Source organism: Marmota monax, unplaced genomic scaffold (genome assembly GCF_021218885.2).
Source record: "Marmota monax isolate L192 unplaced genomic scaffold, Marmota_monax_Labrador192_F-V1.1 WCK01_AAM20220418_F8-fsc00021, whole genome shotgun sequence".
NCBI lineage: Eukaryota > Metazoa > Chordata > Mammalia > Rodentia > Sciuridae > Marmota > Marmota monax.
The window spans coordinates 21,840,133-21,857,642 of record NW_026695228.1 but is presented as its reverse complement, the minus strand read 5'-3'; the positions used below and the strand labels follow the sequence as shown (position 1 = coordinate 21,857,642).

At 55.0% G+C, this 17,510-nt stretch overlaps 1 protein-coding gene across 9 annotated transcripts in view; it reads right to left on the bottom strand.

Moving 5' to 3' along the window:
• The window catches only part of Eps15l1 (epidermal growth factor receptor pathway substrate 15 like 1), a 94,611-nt gene that overhangs the window by 5,360 nt on the left and 71,741 nt on the right, over positions 1-17,510 (bottom strand). For 2 of the 9 annotated variants that reach the window (XM_046436505.2, XM_046436508.2), the window contains 3 exons: positions 15,345-15,477; positions 12,646-12,693; positions 208-413 (listed from right to left, as the gene is read on the bottom strand). The exons of 1 other annotated variant lie outside the window; for it this stretch is intronic. In XM_046436505.2, the coding sequence (XP_046292461.1) occupies positions 208-413; positions 12,646-12,693; positions 15,345-15,477 (387 nt within the window). Of the gene's footprint in view, positions 1-207; positions 414-12,645; positions 12,694-15,344; positions 15,478-17,510 lie in introns of those variants that run through there. 6 more of the 9 variants (XM_046436506.2, XM_046436507.2, XM_058576821.1 and 3 more) reach the window with 6 other exon arrangements.

The window sequence follows — 17,510 nt, the reverse complement described above, 5'->3', positions numbered from 1 at the left end:
CTTACCATAGTGGCTCTTTTTTATTGAGAAACTGGGTCCTTACAGCAGCGCCAGTACAGAATAAATAACACCCATGACAGACAGAGGAGGCACCAAGAGGCAGAGAGGAGCTGGGAGGTTTGCCACTGGAAAGAGACAAAAAATAGCCCCAGAGAAGCTGCGAGTGGAGGGCAGGGGGGTGGCGCGGGGGCGGAGGACTCAACTTACAGAGGTGAAGTCCGCAAAGCCCGAGGAAGAGGCCTTAGAAGGCTTAGCTGAAGAGGAGGGGACAAATGGATCTTTTCCACTAAACGGGTCCCCAAACCCCTTTTTATTTTGGAAGGGGTCGCCGCTGTCAGCCCCGAGTGGCTGGAATGGATCGGGGGGCTCAGGGAAGTCTGCAGAACCAAGCTGGCTTACAGGTGTACTTTTACCTGGAAAGTTCAGGAGAAAACAAAAAACAAAAACAAAAAAACAAAAAAGAAGAAGAAAAGAAAAACACAAGTTACTCACCACGGACAGAGAAAAGGGCTCAGTGGGGCCCTTCTGCCCCTCTGGGAGAGCTGGGAGTCCAGCAAAGGGGACGAGCCCTGGGGAACCGGGGCCTGCTTGGTCCAGGCAAGCGCTCCACCACTGAGCTCCGGCCCCCGGGCAGGGGCTTAGCAAGATCGTGAGTGACACACACACACACACACACACAGTTTAGATGACACACACACAACAGCTAAACTCAGAGTTGTCTAGAAGGTCTACATGCAGACGGTTAATAGTTACAAGCATGCACTGGATGGGAGGGGTAAGTCTAGGGTTCCACAGCGCACGCAGCAGGGTGAAGATGGCTGACAACTGATCACATATTTCAAAATAGCTCACAAAGAGGATCCTAAATGTTCCCAGCACAAAGGAAGACTAAATGAAGCAGCGGACAGGCCAATGCCCTGACCTGGCGGTTACACAATGTATCATGTACTGAAATGTCACACTGTACCCCATAAACATGGACGATTACTGTGTGGCAATTTGAAATAAAGAAGCGTGTTTAAAAAGAAAGTTTCTATGCAGGTGTGTTTCAAAGAGATTCATTTTAGTGAGGTAACACATTGTCTATCATACTGAGTAAAAAAAAAAAAAAAACGTGGCTGAGTAGAAAAACACACTGCAAGCTGCTCCCAACACAGAGGGGGAGAGACCCTGCAGTGTAGGGGGTCGACTGCACAGCTAGTTAGAGGGGCCTGGGGGCAGCTCATCGATGACCCCTTCTACTGTCCTGGGGTTGATTTTTTTCAGTCCCTGTTTCTGTCCCTTTGGTGCTAGAGGCTCCAGTGAGTTTTCTGGGGTCTTCTTGAGCTTTTGCCCAGCAGATGGGGTCCCACCAATGCACACCTTGCAAGGGGGCAGAGAGGGGTCTGAAGCCATGGGACCACCTGAGGGATGCAACCTGAGGGCAGGAGGCACCTCCAGTGGTCCCCGCCAACGTGCCAGAACACCCAACCAGAGGCCCCTCAAGTCCCGCGTAGCAACAGGAGGCCCCATGTGATGAGACTCAGGGAGTAGAGACCAGGCCAACTCAGTGTCCTTGCCTACGCTGCTCTAGCTGCCCGATGGGTGCCCAGGTGGTCAGAGCATCCGGAGGAGCAGGTGTTCCACCTGGTCCCAGGGGTGGCACCACAGGCTGGAGGTTCAATGGTACTCAACACAACTCCAGTTTGTCAACTGAGCGGCTCATGTTGGCCCTCGTGGTTTCAAAGTTCATGTTCAAAGAGAAACCAAGAGCTGCCTGAAGAGTCCATGGCTGACCTTGGACTTGGCTGCCAGTCCAGGTCCAGGGAATACCCTGCTCCCCAGTTGCACCTGCTCCCTGTAGCACCTGAGCCCAGGGACACCTGTCTTTGGCCCCTGCAGAGCAAGCTCCACCAGCCTCCAGCCCCAACGCCGTCCCCTCTGCCCTCCCAGCGCACCAACCACCCAGGTCACATTTCTGAGGGTCCCAAACTCTTCCTAAGGGCTCCAGGGTCACTGTCTGCATCTGCTCCCTTTATCCCTGGGGACTTACAGAAGACAAGCACCCAAGGCCCAAGTGGCCTCAGTTTTCTTATCAGTGAGTGAGGAGATGGGGGTCAATCGAGGTGACACAGCAGGGTCTGCTCCCCACTTGGAGGCCACCTTGGTATCCTCTACCACCCTACCTGGCGCATACAACACGTACTCCACACACCTGAGAGCAGATGGGAACCCTGCACAACCTCTCTCTGGAAACATTAGATTACTCATCCAGCGACTGGGCAGTTCTGGGCCAACCAGAAATTGGCAACTGTAATGTCCAACTTCTGGGCCCCGAGTTGCACCTCAGCTTTATCCACAGCTTGAAGGGTGATGCCCAGAGAAACAAGTCACAGGAAGGCCAGTGCCCTGGCCAGGAGACAAGAAATGGGCAAGGATTCTGAGCCTGTCAAATGTGTCAAATCTCACACTCACAGGGATGGCATCAGGATGTCTGGGATGGGGCCGGATGAAGCCAGTGTGAGCATCAACAGCTGGACCCTGGAGGACCCTGCCCTGCCCACTGCCCACAGTGCAGCTGGCTGGTTTCTTTCTGCATACTCAAAGAGACACAGTTCCCTTCTCATGGTCTCTACAGAAGGATTCAAAGACACTCGCTCGTGGACAGCCCGTCCTGGGCCTGAGAACACGGCCCCTCCACGCCCTTGGCCCTGCAGGGTTCTGCCCAGGTCACCTTTAGGCCCAGCCCAGCCCCTGCCTGGCACCATTGGAGGCCTTTCCAGGTTCTCATTATCGCCAGCAATACCCCCCAGTAAGTCCATCTATGGATGTTTCTGGAAGTAGAGGTGCAGGGTTGGAGGAGTGCCACTTTGGACTGGCATCTCCATCTTACTGCCCCATGGGGCATCCTCAGGACCAACATGGACAGAGAAAGGCGAAGGTGCAGCCTGGCACTAGCTCGTCCCCCACCCCTCAGGCCCCTCATTAATTCAGTCAGCTACCAGGACCACATAGGAGGAAGGCCCCCCACCAAGCCTTGGCCACAGTGAGTGGGTGAGTCCACCAAGACCCTGGCCCAGAGCGTGCCATGCCACCCTGGGCAGTGAGTATTAGGGCTGGCCGTCCACGCACCTGACTTCCAGGCGGTCCCCACTCCCTGGGCCTCCTTCCTTCTCTTCTATCCCCACGTGCCTGGTTGGCCTTGGGCTCTGGGCCATTCTCTGCCCTCTCCTCCTCCTCTTCCCCCACCTTGAGCTCCCAGGGCTGCAGAGATCTCTGTGACCTGGTCCAGTCACAGCCTCCCTGTCCTGTCCTGCTGGCCTTGAAGAACTGCCTCCCTGGAGGTCACCTCCCCCAGCGGGCCCACTCCCTGCACTAAGGGAAGAGCCAATGGGCAAGCCAAGGCCAGCAGGACGGCGGGCCCTGGAGGGGAGAGGACGAGAGGCAACGGGTGTGGGAAGGGCGCATGCAGCCTGTCCAGCACTTTTAAAAACCATGCTGTGCCCTTGAGAGCAATGGGGAGCTGGGGACACCCCAGGGGCTTCCGTCCTCACCATGTACCCTAAGTCCTCCCCAGACCTGGAGACTCCCTCCCCTGCTGGCTTCTGGGTTTCTGCCTCCTCCCCCTCCCCCTCCCCCTCCCCACATCGACCCCACAAAGCAGCCTTTTAGGTCTCTCCATGGCTCCCCACTGCCTGACATGACATGCCAGCCTCGTCCACTGTCCCTCCCTGCTGGCCACCTCTCTGCCCCTGTCTATCTCTGGTCTCCTGCAGAGTTCGCCAGGCCAAATGCCACCTGGCAGAGACGCTCTGCAGGACCCCTCCCCACCTGCTCCTCTGCAGCCCTTGACGTTCCCACAGGATGCTGAAACGTGTGCACTTTCTCCCTGTCCTCCGAACAGCCACTCGATGATGCTGAGGGCCCGGCTGTCTGCCCCTGGGGTTGATGAAAACATGCCCCTGGGTGAGTGAAACTTTCTTTCTTTTCTTTCTTTTCTTTTTTGGTGGCACTTGGGATTGAACCAAGGGCCTCCCGGGTGCCAGGCTAGTGCTCTCCACCCCAATCCCCCCAGCCTTGTTTGTTTCTGAGACTGTATCTTGCTAAGTTGCCCAGAGACCGACTCACACCTTCACTCCTCCTGCCTCAGCCCCTGGCTTTGAATGAAGCTTTATAAAATGCAACCCGGTGCCCCAGCCCTGCCGCCCCAGCCCTGCCTCGGGCCTACACTTCCCCTGTGGCATATGGGGAGGCCCCAGTGACCCTTCCAACCTCTCTTCCCAGCCTCATCTCCTGAAGAACAGCCCAGAGCCTCCTTCCCAGTAACCTCCAGCCCAGGGCTTCCTTCCTGGCTCTGCCGAGAACGCGCCCTTAACCTGAGCACCACTGCAGGCCATCAGCACATGAGGAAAGCCCTCAGGACGCCTCCCCAAACACACACAGTCACGCCTGTTCAGCTGCAGGCACAGCTCTGGGGTGGGGGCTCCCAGGCCTGAGGCAGGACCCAATGTGGCCCTGGAAAGCCATGAGGAGCTGGCAGAGCCTCCGCCCAGCCTCTGTTTCCTAATCCAAGGGGCAGGAGTGGGCCAAACCGTGCCCTCCTCCAAGCTCGTACACTGAAGCCCCGACTCCCAATAGGACCATCTTTGGAGACAGGTCTTTAAAGGAGTAACTGAATCCAACCGAGGTCATATGTGCTGAGGGACAACCATATGAAGACAACAGAAGGCCAAAGAAAGGCCTCAGAAGAAACCACCCTGCGGACACCTTGATCCTGGACTCCCGTCCTTCAGATCAGTGAGACAATGAACACCTGCAGTTTAAGCCACCCAGCCTGGGGCACTTTGTCATGGCAGCCTGAACAGACTCGGGGTGACAGGGGGGCCTAACCTGCACGGCTTTCAGTGGCAGGTGTGTGCAAGGACCCGCCAAGTCCACAGTCTACACCAGCGTCCTAAGGGAGGGGACACAGGTTTGGCTTGCACCTGGCCCTGCACTTGTAGGTCTGCACGGGGAAGGGGCGATGCCTGCAGTGTCCATGGTCCTTGTGGCATGGCCCTGCCCAGCTATCTGCCCGCCATGCTGCCACCCAGCTTGGCCAGCCTCTAGTACCTCTCCCCAAGTTGCTCGGCCTCTCCTTTCACGTGGAAATCCCCTGCCCCCCCCAGGGGCTCAATCTCCCCCTCCACGATCCCCCCACAGCTTGTCCACTTCCTGCTGCACCGGCCTCTGGCATGTCTGAAGCTCAGCTTCATAAGAGCCAGGTTCAGCACCATAGGTACCAGCAAATGCTGCCCTGAGCCCCATTCCAGCCAGCCAGAGCTCAGCTCACGATGGGCTGTGGCAGATCCTGGAGGGTCAAGTGCCCACCCGGGGCCCTTTAGGGACTAGAAGGAAAAAAGCTGGTGGCCTTCCTTGTCTGTGGGATGCAGCAATATTGACTGGTGCATGCTGGGGCTGGTCACTGCTCAAACACTGAAGTGGTGTGCCCTACATGGCAAAGTTTGGGTACAGGAAAAATTGGGCACCGCTGGGTGCAGGTTGAAAGCCACAGGGTGCAGTGCAGCCTCCGGGCACCGCAGCGAGCCCAGGGTGGATGCTGATCGGATTCTCAAAGAGCGTTTCTTGCAGGGTCTGATCACCTGGGTGGGTCTGCAAACATCTGAGCAGGGGTGTAAGAGGAGGGGACCCAGCCAGGCCCTGGAGAGCGAGCACCACGAACAGAATATAGAAATAAACCAGTCAGTTCTCAGCTTTTTTTTTCTTTTCTTCTTTTCAGTAAAGAAGACCTCTTCCTTCCCTGGTTTGGGGGATTAAAAACAGAAACTGGTTTTTTGGGAGGGGCAGTTTAGAATCCAGCCTGCTACGATTTGAAGCTGAGGTTTTTGACGAGCAGAGAGATTATCAGAGATGAAAAGCATCGTTCACACCAAGAATCGCCTGCGCCTGGTTTGCCCTGTTGCCGAAACCGTTGTTATTTAGAAATCGTGGCTGTGTTCATACGAAACCAGGCACATTAACTGCTCGCTCTTGTTTTCAGAGGAGGGGGAAACAACAAAAAACGGTCTTCTCTCGGGCGTCTGTTTTGGTGCTTCAGCGTCAGGCAGTACTGGGCACGGCTGCTGGAACCGCGGGTCTGGCTTTTGACCCTCCGTGCCTGTGATTTGGGCAAAGAAGTGCCCCGTTCCTGCAGCACGGCCCTGGGCCCAAACTTCCCACTTTGCGTACCAACTTATTTTTAGCAATTGTACTTTTCAAACATTCTGGGTCCAGTTCCTGCTTTTATGTAACCACTTCTGCTAACTCCTTAATCATTTTTTCGATTTTCTGAGGTGGAGCTTATTTCAAATGTGACAAATTCACTTAAAGGACCCCCAGATCCCTGAGAAGAAAATTCCTATTGCTTTTCCACGGCTCCTCCAGGTTTCAGGAGTCAGGAGAGATGGTCACGGTGTCTGTTTAAACGAAGGGGTGAGAAGTCACTTTTGATACCCAGCACGCGGTTTGGGCTCATCGTTCCTAGAGGTCTGCAGTGGGAGCCACCTGGTGCCACAGCCAGTCATGTTCAGACAAATGAAATGACAGACCCCCGCCCAGGGCTGCTGGCTCTCTACCCCAGTGATCCTCATCACCCGGGCAGAGGAGTACAAGATTGAAGGAAAGGCAAAATAGAACTTATTTTCAAACCACAGCAGTTTCAACAGTTACCCAAGCGGTGTACCGAAACCACACACAGGACTGACTTCGGCAAAAACAATATGAACCGAATGGTTTACCACAGTGTGTGCTGTGAAAAAAAAAATTTTATTTGGTGACCGGCTCCACCCTGGTAGAAATTTCTTTGATTCTATTTCTCAAAGTGCTGGAGCCGACAGGCACCCAGCACACGGGATCAAGTGGACGCCTGGTGGTGGCAGCTCATCTTGGCTTTCTGCCTTGTCCACCTCACTTTTTACGGACCCACCTGAAGGGTCCCAGAGATCCCCACACCTGCTAAGGGAGGTGGCCTCGGACACTCTGGAAGGAGGGCGATTTTCTAGCTTAATATTCTTGCCTCAAGAGGAGAGTGAAGGCTCTGGGTGATTTGGGTGTCTCCATTTGATTTATGGAAATATCAAAACAAAAGAGTGTTCTAATCAGACAATTTCTGGGTTCTGTTCATACAATTTGGAAAATGCAGTTCTGTAAATGAAAGATAAATAAAACAACATCAAAATCCCCCAAAACAACAACAAAAACACAAGTTTGTGGCCAGGGTTGCTGCCCCACCTCGGTCATTATCCTCCACAACACAGGACATTCAACAACCGCCATCCCTCCCAGCCCAGGACACCACACAACTGTCACATCCTGCACAACAGACACCCATCAGCACAGCTGTCTTCCATCCTCAGGACACGGGATGCCCATGCAGCTGTCCCTCACCCACACGACACGGGATGCCCACGTAGCTGTCATTCATTCCATGCAACACAGAATCTACACAACTGTCACTCATCCTGTACAACACAGGCTTTATACACAACTTTCATTCATGTCACACAACACGGACACCTACACAGCTGTCATGCATCTGACACAATACAGGATGCCCTCACAACTGTTGTGAATCCACACAACACGAAATCTACACAATTGTCATGTGCCCCACACAAGACAGGATTCCCGGACAACCGTCATCTGGCCCTACACAAAGCAGAATGCCCACACATCTGCCAGGTTTCTCAAAGTCACACCACACAGGGCAGCTGTGGCCTGGGTGTGGGGACACACCATGTCAGCTCCTCCCTCCGCAGCCTGCCAGCAGAACAGCTTAACTGGGAGGAGAGGGGACAGAGAGAGAAAAGGTTTGTCCAATGCATAATGTTTATAATTTGCAATCACTGGGGATTTTCCTGAAAAGGACCGCTTTTCACCCACACATTTCAGTGTCTCCTTCTGGTTCCCATCGAGTAGGGAAATCAATTTGAAAAACGTGACACACAGGCCAGGTAACGGGCTCACGGGTGAGGAGTCCTGCCACACCAGCCCTGCCCGTGCCCTCGCCGTGCAGATGTGCACAGATGGCAGACCCAGATCAAAGTGGTGCCAGGCAGCACAGCCCTGGAGATAAAAATCTGAGGTCCCCGCGATCACAACGTTGAGATTTTCCACTAAAAATATTTACTGAATTTTAAGAAACCTGCTTAATGCATTGAAGGGAACAGGATGAGGTTTGGTTCTGAACTTTGGAGAAAAGCTGAATAAATATTTACTCGTATCCACACACTCCTGGTGTTTTCCTCCTGTGAGGGGCGTGAGGTGGGCAGGGGTCAGGGAACTCACCAGGCCAGCAAGCCCCACGGGTGAGGTGTCTTTCTAACATCGGAAGAATGGAGAAAAAGAGGACAGAGTAGCCACACCTCTAGGGTCTGCAAAGACAAGTGGGATCTGAAGTGGGAAACACACTTATCTAGAGGTTCCCCTGAAGGCACCATGCCATATCCATGACACCTGCCTGAAGGGCTGCAGGAGCCTAGAGGAGGGGAGCCCGGCGTGGCACCCCATGGTGTGTGAATGGATTTACAAGTTACGAGTCCGTCTTCACGACTGAACTCAGACTGGCAGGTCTCCCAACTTGGGGTTTGAAAAGTCACATTTGCTCTTTGATGGGCACCTCTGACAGCCTCTGCTGGAGAGAGGGGCTTTCCGGGGGGAGATGTTATCTGTTTACCCGCCAGGTGGGGGGAGCCCTGTGTCTGTACTTGCTGTGCACAGCCACAGGGGCTGTCTGGGCCCGGGCTTTGTTCCTCCTTATCGAGAGTGCCAAAGTTGCCAGAATGTCACCTTTGCAAATGGCAGGGATGCACTGTGGCCACATTTAACAAAACTGCCACAGAATTCGGTGTGTGTGGCGGGTCTGCATGCCCAGGAGTGGAAGGGAGAAAGTAGGGTGCTGAGGCCACCAGGAATTCCTGTGGGTAGGGACACTGGGAAGGAGTGGAATTGAGCCTGGCAGACAGTGCTCCCACTCTCACTCCCTACAGCCAGCTCTCCTGTCAATCGTATGCTCGTGATGTCCTCTGTTAATCACATGCACATGTGTCTTGCAGTTTGCTTTGGCAGAAGGAGGGGGCACTGACTGGGTGCTCCAAGCGTGAGCAATGGAAAATAAAGGTCCCAATTCACCCTGTCAGAAAGGCAGGGAGGCTGGGAAGCCGCAGGGAATGCACCACAGGTGGAGCTGTGGCCAAGCGAGGGGCTGGGCAGGCTGGAGAAGGGAGACCCCGGCCTTGGAGGCAGCCCGGGGTGGGGGGTGAACTGGGGCAGAGTGGCGGCTCCTGTCGTTCACACCCATGCTCAAATGCAGGACAGAGTCCTGTCCTTCTGGCTTGTATCCCAATTGCAAGCCCCTAGGCACCTGGCTGGCTGAGTCCTGATCCCACTGCTCTGGGACCCCAAGCCTGGGCACTGGCACCCCAGGTGACAGTTGAGTCACATGACACCCACTCAATCTGCCCTTTTGGGTGCAGAAAGGTGGGTGTGTGCCAAAGCAGGCAAATGCTTCTATTTTCAAACTCGATCAACTTTGCAGAACATTAATCACCGCAAACAGCAACCTGCCTGCAGGAGATCTGAACAGAAGAGGCTCCAAAGACAATAGCATCCCTCCCTCTACTCAGAGCCATGCCCTCCAGGACAGGGTGCCCCTGACTCTCATCTGCATGCTGCCAGCCAGTCACACAGCCCTGGGACAGACCATCCAGAGGTTGCCAACAGCAGCAATCCTCGGGGCAGGGAAGCCGGTGGAAGGGGGTACCCACCAGGCTGGCTACCATAGGTGTCTCAGGAGCCCCCCATCCTGGCTGGCTGGGGGGCAGGGAAAGGCCAGAGCTTTCCAGATTCCTGGAGATGGAGAAGCTGCCTGTCCCTTTCTACCCCTTCACATGTACCCACCAAATTATCTCTTTGAGATCATCGTGGGAACGGAATTAAAGTAGTTAAGTTCAAGGCTGAGGTGCTAACCACATGGTTCAAATGGAGATGCCATTTTAAAAGTGGATCTTATGCAATAAACAAGAGGTTTCGGGCACATAACAGGCACAGGACAGGGAGAAGTCCTTGAATACCCTGGTTGTGATCTGGGCCTGGGATTTCAGAAGAGAGGAGCCAAGAGCATGCAGGAACTCAGGGCTTCTTGATCGTGCCCTGTGTGCCACTCTACTACCTGATGTGGTCAAGATGACCAGGGCAGAAAGAACCCACAGCCATCCTGTGTGATCCCGTGTATAGGCACTGGAGGGGACGCGTTTGCTAGGGGAGAAATGACTTTTTTTTTCTTGTTTTGACTGAGCACTTGAATCAAAAAGGACACAAGTTCAATTGCATCTTGTACTATTTAGGTTACAGCTGTTAACTGCTTGGTCAGCAGAACTGTGGAGAGGGGGCAAAAAGACAGGGACTCTAACAGCACCTGGCTTTGCTGGGAGGTGAAAAGGTTGTTAGCAGTAATAAAATGATCATTAAATTGAGGAGAGGTTAAAGGTTACTGGCTGGTTAGTTGGTGTCACTCGGGTGCTGCAGGAACCGCAAGGCAGGGCTGCGCTGGCAGGAAGTGGCAGGGTGGGGCTGGGTCGCAGGATCCCACTATCGCAGCGAGGCCCTGAGGCCCAATCACTGACGCCCACACAGCCATTTCCTGCACTTAAAAAAAATCTGTTTCTCTCTTTGCAAATCAACAACTTTTACCTAGAAACTCTTCAGCGGTGAGTTCTGACTGATCTCGATCTCCGGTCCGTTGCAGAAAATACACCATTGTTTACCTGGGGGAGGTGTGTGCGCGCTAACTTTAACTGACAGGTTTCGGGGCTGCCTGCCGGGTCTGTTTTGCATCTCCCTCAAAGAAACCAGTTCTCAGGGTCCAAAACAGACATCTGCTGGTTATTTAATACCTTGACAGACCTTTCTAGAAAAGACCTCCAGGCACAGAGAACTTAGTGCTCATAGATACCCAGGCTGACCCTCAACGATCCCTGAGAATATGAGCGCTGGCTTGGTTGAAAAAGAACTGAGCACCTGGCAAACCGAGGGATCCTTGGTTTTAAGACACCTTAAGGATGCTCGATAAGGCTCCCAGGAGGAGGGGTCCCTATGGCTATTCCCTTTCGGGCCAACACTCATCCACCTGTACATGGCAACAGGTGCTGTTTATTGTTACATCAATTAAACCTCAACTGAGCTTTAAACAAAACAAAAGCAGCTCCTGCAGAATTTGAAAACTGCAGCCTCTAGTACACAAGACAGAGAGCCAAAAAACCCACATGTGACTCAGACCCAAACTTGCTTTTGGTCCCGTATGAGTGATGACCTGGAGCGGACCCTGAAGCCATCTTTGAAGCTCAACTCTCGGTATGCCAACATTTTCCAACGGAAAGGATTTCTGCTCAACTGCAATCTCATGGGGGAAAGGGCCCCTTTCACAACTCTCTACAAGTATTCAGCTGCCTGAGACCTGGCCTTTGCATTTCCCAGGAAAGGTGCCCGTGGAAGGCAGAGCTGCATCCCGGTCCCTGCACCCTGGTGTGGGTGTGGGGGATGTTGGTGTGCACAACACATCACTATGCAAATCGTGTTCCTACATGCCCACCTGCCAGGCCTGCACTGGTTCCATGTTCAGGTGAGGAAACTGAGGCTTGGCACGGTTCAGACACTTCCCCCAGCCCTGCAGGAAGCTGGCAGCAGGGCTTGAGCTTGCATGGAGGCCCTTATTCCAACATTCAGAAACCAGTCCTAGCAAGTAGTCTCTGGACTCCAGTGGGACAGGTGGCCCAGAGGCCAGAGGCAAGCAGCCCCTTAGAGGCCCAGAGGCCCAGCAAGGTTCTAGAAACCTCCAGGTTTCTTTGTCCCCTGAGATGGAAAAGCCTTAGTGGGAATGTAGCAACATCAGCTGCATTTCACATGCAGAATGGTGAGAGGTCTCCAGGAGTGCAGGGCTGATACTGTGAGTGAGCTGTAAGGAGAATCACTCTGGCTGAACTCCCGGTCAGTGTCTAACTCTGCTGGGTCACGGGCTTCAGGGAGCGGTGCACCAGCCTCGCCCTCCTTCCCACTCAGCCACGGTGGGGCGAACACTCCCCACTACAGAGCCCCAGGTGCCTGAGTGTGACAGTGAAGGTGGTGTCCTCAAGTGGGAAAAGCCAGGTCAGCAGGAGGGTGGAAAAGCACATTCCCTTGTTCAACTGTATTTTCTTACAAACAAACAAACAAGGCAGACATCAGCTTGTCTGCTGCCCAGAAAACAAGAAAAGCGTCCTGTGTTTTCCCTGCTCTCAGGGCAGGACCTGGTCCAGTGCCCCTCTGCTGCCCTGTCTGCAGACCCCAGCTAAGTCCCCAGCTGCTCCTGGGTCTCAAAAGCCATGGGGTGTGCAGTGTGGACAGGAAGCAGGAAGGGAGCTGTGCAAGCCAGGTTCTAGCTCCCCTGACCAGCTACCCACTCCATGCATCCCCCCAAAGTGCCAAGTGCTTCCCCATCAAATGTGACTCATGAACAGGTCGACTATGGGTCCCACGTTTAGCGCAGGTGCGCCAGCACAGCTGGTGGCCTTCACACTGTTAGGGGTTAGTACGAAAGCACATTACTAAGGATACTGGAAGCTCAGCAGCAGCCGCCACACAGTCTGTACCTACCACCCAGCAGCATGTACAGTGCAGAATTTCTCTGTTCAGCCATTGCTTCTGGGTAAAAGAATCAGATGAGAGGTACTTAGGCCCCCACAGGGATATCCTGTAGTGCCCCCGCACTAAGAGGCTGTGTGTGCTGCTCTCTATGGGAGTGAGTGGTGGTTTGGGGAGGCGACAGGTCACCAGTTCTAGACATGGCCCTGCTGCCCTCTCACTGTGTGACCTTGAGCAGCCCACCTGACCTATCACTTCCCTTTCCTCTTCCGGAAGATGGACATCATGTGGCCTGCCCTATTTCAAGGGGCTCTCTAGGATCTGGGGAGATAAGAGTTGTGCAAGGGCTTCCTGAGGTGGATGTTAATACATTTCTGTAGAAGGCACAGGGGCACCCGGCCCTTGCATAACAAAATACAGTGGCCAAAGCCCCAAGCTAAGACAGCCTGAGACCCCTGTGCAACTCAAATCATGCTCTGGCTCTTGAAAAGGCCTTAACCCTAAAGTCAGGTACAGGGAGGTCGTCCATACCCTGGTCCTGAGTATTTCGTTTCTACCAAGCACTGCTGTCTGCTTTCAAAGTCCACAGTACACGGAAAGCAGAAACCCAAGTGGGGTGAGTAGTGGGCAGAGGGAGACACAGGGGAGGTGACAACTGAGGGAAAGTTCAAAGGCAGTGCCAGCACTGGGTTCAGGTAAGTGGAGAGGTGGGGGTGGCAGTTTCCACGAAACTCTGAAAACGAAGCCTCGCACTGGCTAGATATCAGGGGGCAGCTCCTCCTTGGGACCCACAAACAACACTGTTCTGCACACATGTGCATGTATGTTCGTATGCATGTGAATTTGTGTATGTACATGCGCGTGCAAGAAAGCACACTCTATGAAGAGTGTGCGTCTGTGGGTGGGTGTGGGACATGCGTGCAGTGGTGTGTGCGAGCACTTGTGTGGTGCAGTAGGAACGGAGGTGCACTTGTGGCAGGCATGAACCAGAATGTCGCATGTGCCCACAGGCAGACAGGCTCAAGTGCATCAACATCAGTGCACATGTACATCTGTTTGCACCTGTACGCAAGCACTGCTTGAGCATGTGTGCGCACACAGGTGCATGTGAGAATGTGCGTGGCAGTGCATGCATTACTCATTGTGAATATGTGCCTGTGGGTGTGCACATGCCAAGCATGTGTGTGGAGCATGTGGATACATGTGAGCTTGGGTGTGCACACATGTACTTGCTTCCATCTTTCAGGCAGAGTAAGGAGGCTCAGGCCATTCCCTCTCCCTCAGGACACTGTAAGGGTCCCTTGTGAGCCAGTGCCTCTGCAGAAGATGCGGGCGGCCCTCCCGGGTGGCAGGGGCTCGTCTGCTGTCTTTGTTTTCCTCCCATCAATGTTTGGACATGAGGCTCACAGAAACCCTCTCTTTACCCATTTGTTTCTGCAAACAATTCACAGACAATCTGCTCTAAATCCCCACAGCCCATTGGTGAGAGTTCTCTCATGACTCATCTGCAAGGCCACTGGGCACCAAGGCAGGGTCCTTGTCTCTCCGAGGGAGAGCCCTGGCTGGCTCTCTACTGGCTGGGGGATCACGTGCAGGAAGCCTGGCCCACCTTGGAACTGCACAGAACTAGCAAGCTGGGCAAGCGGAGCCCACCAGATCTACCTGAGGACTTGCGCCAGGGAGAGGACAGGCCTCAAAGTGGAGCCCACACAGTGGACTCAAGGGGAAGGACAAGGTTGGGCTGAAGGGCGAGCCCTCCCTCTTCATTGACAGAAAAGGTGAAGGGGGGAGGGGGAGGGGGAGGGAAGGCCTGCCTTGTCTAGGGGCAGCCTGGTAGCAGAGGTATAACCAGAAGGTGAGACCATGGGAGAGTGCTGGCCCCACAATGCAGGGAGGGTGGGGGGAGACTGCCTGAAGGCAGAGATGGCAGAGATGGCCCAGGCCAGGCACTACCCAACACGGTGGGTGGATAAATGGATTGGGAAACTGCAGCGACTCCTTCTGCCATTGAAGCGATACGATAGCCTTCTGCTTTAGACAGCTTTCTGCTTCAGCGTCTAGTAAACTGGCCTGTCACTTCAACTCCATGACATGAGAGCAATCCCAGCAGGAGTGACAAGTCCTCAGAACCCATCCTCAGCGGGGATGGATGGGCCCCTCCTGAGAGCAGGGCAAATGCCAAACCTAGGAGAAACCCGTGGCGCAAGGCCTGCAGGAAATCCCTGTGGAGGGGACCCTGAGGTCGGGTGGGAGTGGAGGAGAGACCAGGCCGTGCTGTCTGCGCTCACAAGGAAGACCCCGCACCCCACCCAGCCTGTACGTAAGCAGCCAGGGGAGGCCTGGACTGAGGGGTGCTCCAGCCACACAGGCCCTCCCTGAGCCGACTTGGGCAAGTGTGCGGTGGAGGGGACAGCTATGATTCAGCAGCCAGTGCTGCTGTGGCCTATTTGCTGAGGGACAGCCAGGATCTTGGTGGCACTGACTTTCAGGCAGTCTGAAGCCAAGGTGCTCACAGGCTGGGGACAGGTCAGGCGGTGGGAGGCACGCACCACGCACACACCATGTTTGTGGGGACCCAGCCACTGGGCGGAGGGGGACCCTCTTGCCCAGAGGGCTCTGCTCTATGCTGGGCTGTTCAACAGAGGGGCCCTGGTCCCCCTACCGCCCTGTACCCGCAGGCAGGCGGCTGCGAGAGAAGAAAGTGTACTGACCACTGGGCGGTTTAGGCCGCGGAGGAGCGGGTTTCTTCGGAGGCAGAGCAGGAGTGTCCTGTTTACTTTTAAAGGGATCATCTGAGAATCCTGCCCCTCCCAAGGAGGAGGTGAAAGGGCCAGAAGTTGGGGGCTGTAAGAGAGGACATGAAAGAGAGGCAAAACAGTCAATAAAAGGAAGGCAATGTGTCCACCAGTGAGTGCTCATGCACTGAGGCCGCTGACCTCCGGCTGCGGCACACGGCTGCTAGGGCCAGGGGCTCTCTCAGGCTCCCGGCTCGCCTCCACCCTGGACAGCAGGGGCCCTCTGGCCTGTGAAGGGCAAGTCACCACATGTTGAAGGAGCAGAGGGCGGCCCTCTTCCTCGGCAGGCTCACGTCACTCAAGGGCATCCCCTGGCCTACGTCGGGTCTTTCCCACAGGGTCCCCTTGGCCCCCTGCTCGTGCTCATCAAGGTGACCCCTCGCCTCTCTGCTGACTGGACTAGGGTAGACCCCGTGTGCTGCCTCCCCGCTGAGCCAGCCTGGGTGGTCACTGTCTTTGACCAGTGACAGCAGCTTTAGGCACTGGGTCAGAGAGCTGTAGCCCCTCTCTGTCCCTGGGCTGCCCATATGCTGCTGCTCCTCCACCGCCTGGCACATTCTGCTGTGGCTTCTTACCCCTGATTCGGTCACCTCTGCTCTACTGCCTCAAACCCAAATCAGATCATGCCCCTCTGGTTTTACAGTGTTAGACGTTGGTGGAGGGGTCCGTAGGCAAGTGGGGAGACAGAGGGGGTAGAAATAGGTATAGGAGGGGGTGAAGGTCGGCTGGTTGATAGAGGTGGCGATGACAGGTAGGTGGGGGGGGAGGGAACTGGCACCAATGGCCCCGACACATCCAGTGCATTCCAAGCTCTCCTCCAGGCATGGCCCGCCTTCCCCCTTGCATGCCCGGCTCTTTGCCCTTGTACCTGAAGGTCTCCATCCCCCAAGACCCCTCCTCGGTCCCTAAACCTGCGGTCCTTCATGCTGAATTGGCCAGGCTCTTGCTCACACTAGTCTCCCCGGGGCACTGGCCCACCCCCTCCTTAAGCCCCTCTTTTTCACACACTGGCAAGACCCTGCTCGTGCCTCCCCCCCCAGCTCTCTCTGGGGCCCTTCTTACTGACTGCACCTGTTTGGGGTGTCCTGCTATCACCAAAAAGGGCACCTATCACCACTGTAGTGACAGGCTTCCAGGCCTCTCCCGCCTGAGGGCAAGCAACTGCCCCCACCGCTCATCTTGATGGGGTTGTCACCTGCTGCTGAGAGCCAGCAGAGCATCGGCCTCCAGGGGGATGCTGCCCTCACCCCAGCGCCTGCCAGCACCAGAGGGCAGCCATGAACTGTGCCTGACAGACTGACAGTCGAGCCCTGCCACAGAGGGCCGGCCCAGCCCTGTGTGTGAAGGAGGGGCCGGGGCTTCCCAGGCCGGAGAAAATGGCTTTCTACTGGGAGTAGTGAGAACCAGCAAAACAACTAAATGTTCAGTAAAATAGAAAACAACTACAGTTTTACTAATACAGAAAATAATGCATTCTTACTAAGTACAAAATAACTGAAAAATAAAAATACCTTAATATAAATAACTAAAATATAAAATAGGAAAGCCTAGGACACAGAGAGCCACTACTGACAGGAAACGGGAGGAACTGGCAGAAAGAGGTAAAATGATAATGTCACCCTGGAAGGGCACAGAAAAGAGGAGCGTGTGGGGGCAGCAGAGCCCTGGCGGGAGACACGGAGCCAGCGGGGCAGCCTGGGACAGGCACAGGGGCACCAAGGGGCACTCCCCGGCTTCCCTGGAAAACCCAGACCCAGCCATGGCTGGAGAAGTGGGGAGGAGGGTCCAACGCCACCTCCAGCACCCGTCCAGGAAGATGCGCCACCTCAGCCTTCAGCACCTACTCAGAGATGTGGCCACCAGAATCTAGTCACGGTGCCACCTGAACCTCGAGACAGAGTCGAGACTGCCCAGCCCGGGCAGTCTTAAGGGCAACACACCTACCCACTGCCAGGTCCCCCCACCATAGGTGAGTGGCAGGGTCCACAGCAGGAAGCACCTCAAAAGGATTCTCAGTCCCCGCCCCTGTGGGCCCTCAGCTCTCTGCTGATCTCACCTCGTCTTCCCAGCGGCCTTGGGAGG